Source organism: Acyrthosiphon pisum, chromosome X, assembly GCF_005508785.2.
Source record: "Acyrthosiphon pisum isolate AL4f chromosome X, pea_aphid_22Mar2018_4r6ur, whole genome shotgun sequence".
Taxonomy (NCBI): Eukaryota; Metazoa; Arthropoda; class Insecta; order Hemiptera; family Aphididae; genus Acyrthosiphon; species Acyrthosiphon pisum.
Genome location: NC_042493.1, coordinates 56,806,825 through 56,811,083, shown reverse-complemented (window position 1 = coordinate 56,811,083; position 4,259 = coordinate 56,806,825). Strand labels below are relative to the sequence as shown.

General features: G+C 32.0%; 1 protein-coding gene across 1 annotated transcript; it reads left to right on the top strand.

Moving 5' to 3' along the window:
* Positions 1-398: 398 nt before the first annotated feature.
* On the top strand, positions 399-4,256 carry LOC100570580. The gene is made up of 8 exons (XM_003248931.4): positions 399-837; positions 1,019-1,138; positions 1,457-1,591; positions 2,349-2,677; positions 3,093-3,226; positions 3,310-3,425; positions 3,486-3,609; positions 4,090-4,256. The coding sequence occupies exons 1-8, from the start codon at positions 688-690 to the stop codon at positions 4,254-4,256; spliced, it is 1,275 nt and encodes a 424-aa protein (XP_003248979.1). The 5' UTR covers positions 399-687.
* Positions 4,257-4,259: the final 3 nt, after the last annotated feature.

Genomic DNA, 4,259 nt, shown 5'->3' with positions numbered 1-4,259 from the left:
TAAGCTAAAAAGGTAGACATGTAAAAAAAAACATTATTATACAAACGTGGCATTCGTTAAATTTCAAAAATAAATTATATACCATTTATAAACATACAAATAATTAACCACATATTTGGGTATATATAGTACAGGTACAACAATTGTCCTTTGTTTATTTCAAGTCATTTTCTATAACAAAAGAGAAAATTTAATGATAAAAGTTAATTTCAGCAAATATAATATAATTTGATGAATGCAATTTATGCAACCGGATAGTCTTAAACATTCCATCATCGGTGAAATGTCAAACGATTTGCATGAGGTCTTCTAGTTTATTCTAAAAAGCTGTATACCGATGACCACCATGATTCCGGTTCGAACCCATCACTTAAATCTCGTATAATGATTCAAATCTGGTGTGTAATAAAGCTCGTATAAATTAAAATAATATTGTGATTACGATGTTGTCCTTTGACGACGTGACCTATATAATATTCTACAGAGTGGACCACCGGTATCTACCATTTTTCTGTGTTGGTGACCAAATAAAAAACAGAAAAACATTGTGGGCCACCCTATATCATATGTATAATACATAATACTATATTATCATGTATGCACTACACCTATTCCCGAAATCTAACCCAACGAACTGATGTATTATTGTACTATGTTGTCTGGTAGACGGCCGAATGTGTAGCCGCCATGGTCACACAGCTGATGGAGTGGCAGAAGAACGCCAGGGCAACTTTACTTAGCCGAACGCTGGAATGCGGATGTCCGGACTCCACGTGCGCGGACGGACAATCGTGCTCACGTCCGATCAGACGGATTTCACCGTCAGACAGCAATCAGGTGCGTTTTTTTTAGTAAATAAATACATTGGCGACGGTCCAGAAATAGGTCTGGATGTAAAACTAGTACGTAGAAACAATAATATTATGGTAATCACTTATCATAATAATGATAATATAATTTATTGTATAACGTCACCGTTGATTTGGATTGCTTAAAACATGGTGACAACGCTTCGCAGGTGTCGTCGACGACTGGAAATCGATCGCGCCCCGGTACAATGTTACTCACCAACCACCACGTTAACTCGTCCAGAACCACGATGAACACATTAATGATCGCTAATCACGTCAATCATAAGGTACGCAAGACGACAAACTCATTCGTTCATTCGTAAAAAGCGAAAACACACTTTTGTTGTCATCGATTACCGTGAAAAACACTAATTTGAATTGTTTTTTTTTTCAATTTGGGTTTCTATTCCACATCGATTAAATTTAAAACTTATGCTAAAACAAATCAACCCATATGCTCATTAGATATCATTTCAATTTGGTTATTGACCAACGATATTTACCAATGATATTTAGTACATTTTAATATTCATTAAAAAATATGATATTCAAATCATAATATAGTGTTATATGATGATAATGAAAAATATAAATTTCGATAACAGGCACAAAGTGGGCCTACCTCCTTGAACACCACAATGAACAACAACTTGTTGTCAAATTCCACAAGGGATTTTCGCAATCAACCACAACAACAGCAACCGCAGCAACAACAACAAATAATTCTCAAGCACGATTGCGTAAGTATCTATTCAGATCTGTTATTACTTAATTCATGCTAAGAGTGGTAACAAGAAAATACGAAATTGGGTTCACTACAATAACACGAATGTTGTAATTTTCGTATACCCCTGTATATTGATTGTAAAGTTGACACCACTAACTACATGTACCAAGTTGTATTTAGTACTACGTTTTATTTTCGTGAAAATGAAAAATTTAAAACAAGATAAAATAGGTATGTGCGCTTATCAAACTCTTTTTTTGACAAAATCAGTTTTTTACGATCCACTACATAGTATAAATCTATTAAAAATATAAACTGTACACAGTTTGAGCGAAATCAATGCATTTAAATATACCTATTTAATATACCCATTTTTTATATATTAAATAATTCATGAAAACAGTTTCCATAATTTAAAAATTAAAATAATTTTAACATTGAGCTTGAACAATTACCAATATTGTTTAAAAGTTATTAGTGCACATGGTATATAGTACCTAAAAAAATAATTTTTAACAGTTGAACTTCGAAACAAATAATTAAAAAATTATACTTTGTAATATTATATTTTTGTATTTTTACTGGTTATACCTACTTCTAGTGTTAATAATAATTTTTCTTTCTTATAAAAACAATCAAAAAGTTCATTAAAAAAAAAAGTTCTTTTATAATTATTGTTTCTTAACAATGCTTGACTGTTGCTTAAGTTTTTATTGTTTAAATATCTGCATAACAAACTATAATATAGTGCTTTATTTTTTTATTTATAGAGAGATAACAATCAAATATTAAACAACAGACAACCACCGATCAACGTGACGGACAATAATCACATTCCCACTACAATGATATCATATAAGCCACAAGGTTCAGACGAAGTGATCCACGTGTATACCGAAAAACAAACGTATCACACTTCACAAAATCAAGACGAACATGCTGTACACTTGTTCCACGGACAAGATCATCTAAAACAACAGTCGGACCACGTGAAATCGGAATTCTATGATGTCACATTAGATTTGACCCACGACGACATACAACAGACGCTTTCAGCCAATATGCCTGTCTCGTGTGCCAATGCTGATCAATTGTTACGGTAAAATCTTAATATTATTTGGACAAACATCTAATCGTTTGACTTTACATGTATTTAATATTTTTTATCTCAAATGTTAATATCATCACCGATACCTATTTATCAATTAAGATGATAATGTAGGCACGTGATCACGATTTTTTTAGTAGTGTTTTAATTTTATGTTTATATACCTATAACTTGTGAGGAATCACAGACTCTCCGTTGTAGTCATCGGTCTTTATAATAATAAAATCAAATATGAAATAGAACCATGTTACGACAATATACCTACTTTGTAACATCTGAAGCGTATTTATTGTAAATAAACTTTAGCATATTTATGGCTAAGGATAGGCTGATGTTTAACACACAACTCCCCGCCCTCCTGGAGGCGCAACTGTGATAATGTATTATAAAATTGTATTGTGTACAGATTGGATGACGATCATAGTAATAAAAATCTAGACGGCCCTGGAGACGATGTATTTGTGAGTCTCGATGCGTTTGATATGCTTACTGACTTCCAAGAACTTGATATCCTAGAACATGCAACGCAACATGCTTCAAGTATGCATCTAATAATGATCAGCACTAGATGAAATTAGTATTTAGTACCAATTTTTAATTAAATGTATAATATTGTTTCACAGATTTAGTTACGGATATAGGGACAAATGCTGTGGATATGCAGCCACATGGGCAACCACAATTAGACATGGATGTACTACAAATAACTGATTACTGTCCTGAATGGGCATTTCCCGAGGTTTGTGTAGGTTAATTATGTTGAGCATAAACTATTTTATTTGACTATATTTATTTCTAGGGAGGTGTTAAGGTACTAATCACGGGTCCCTGGTTTTCTTCCTCATCGTACACTGTTATGTTTGATACGATCACAGTTCCAAGCACTTTGATTCAAGGAGGTGTTTTACGATGTTACTGTCCAGGTAAACTATTGCTATTAGCCATTAGGTATTAAAATAAGAAACATAATATTTCTATAATAATACAAAAATACAAGAAATAATAGTACCTATAGTATAAAAACCTACAGTGTACTTATAGTATAAAAAATAAGTACAAGAATGTTATACTTGAAGGAGATATTTAGAATATTCATATAATATTTTGAATATTTGTGAGTAGTTATCATAAAGCATCTTAATATAAATTATATTATAATTCTTCTGTCCCGTGTTCAACATTCCTAACATTGTATCACAATTTATTGATAAGATAAAAAAGTCGATAATCCAATAAAATTGAATTAAACAATAAAAAAAAAATAAACAACAACAATTATTCAGTTATGCCTTCACTACTGACGGAAATATTATAATTAAAATTTCCAGAACTCGTTATTTATTTTGTACCTAAGATTTAATTAATCAAAGTTAGATTAAAAACCAATATGTCTTGTTCTGCAGCTCATGATATAGGCACCGTTACATTGCAAGTAGTCATTGATGGGAGGCCAGTATCAACCACCGCGATATTTGAATACCGTCAACACGAATTCCCACTAACTATTTCCTCATTATCAATGTCACACACAGCCATCTCTACTCAAATTTCATTTGCTACAAAAACTTGACTC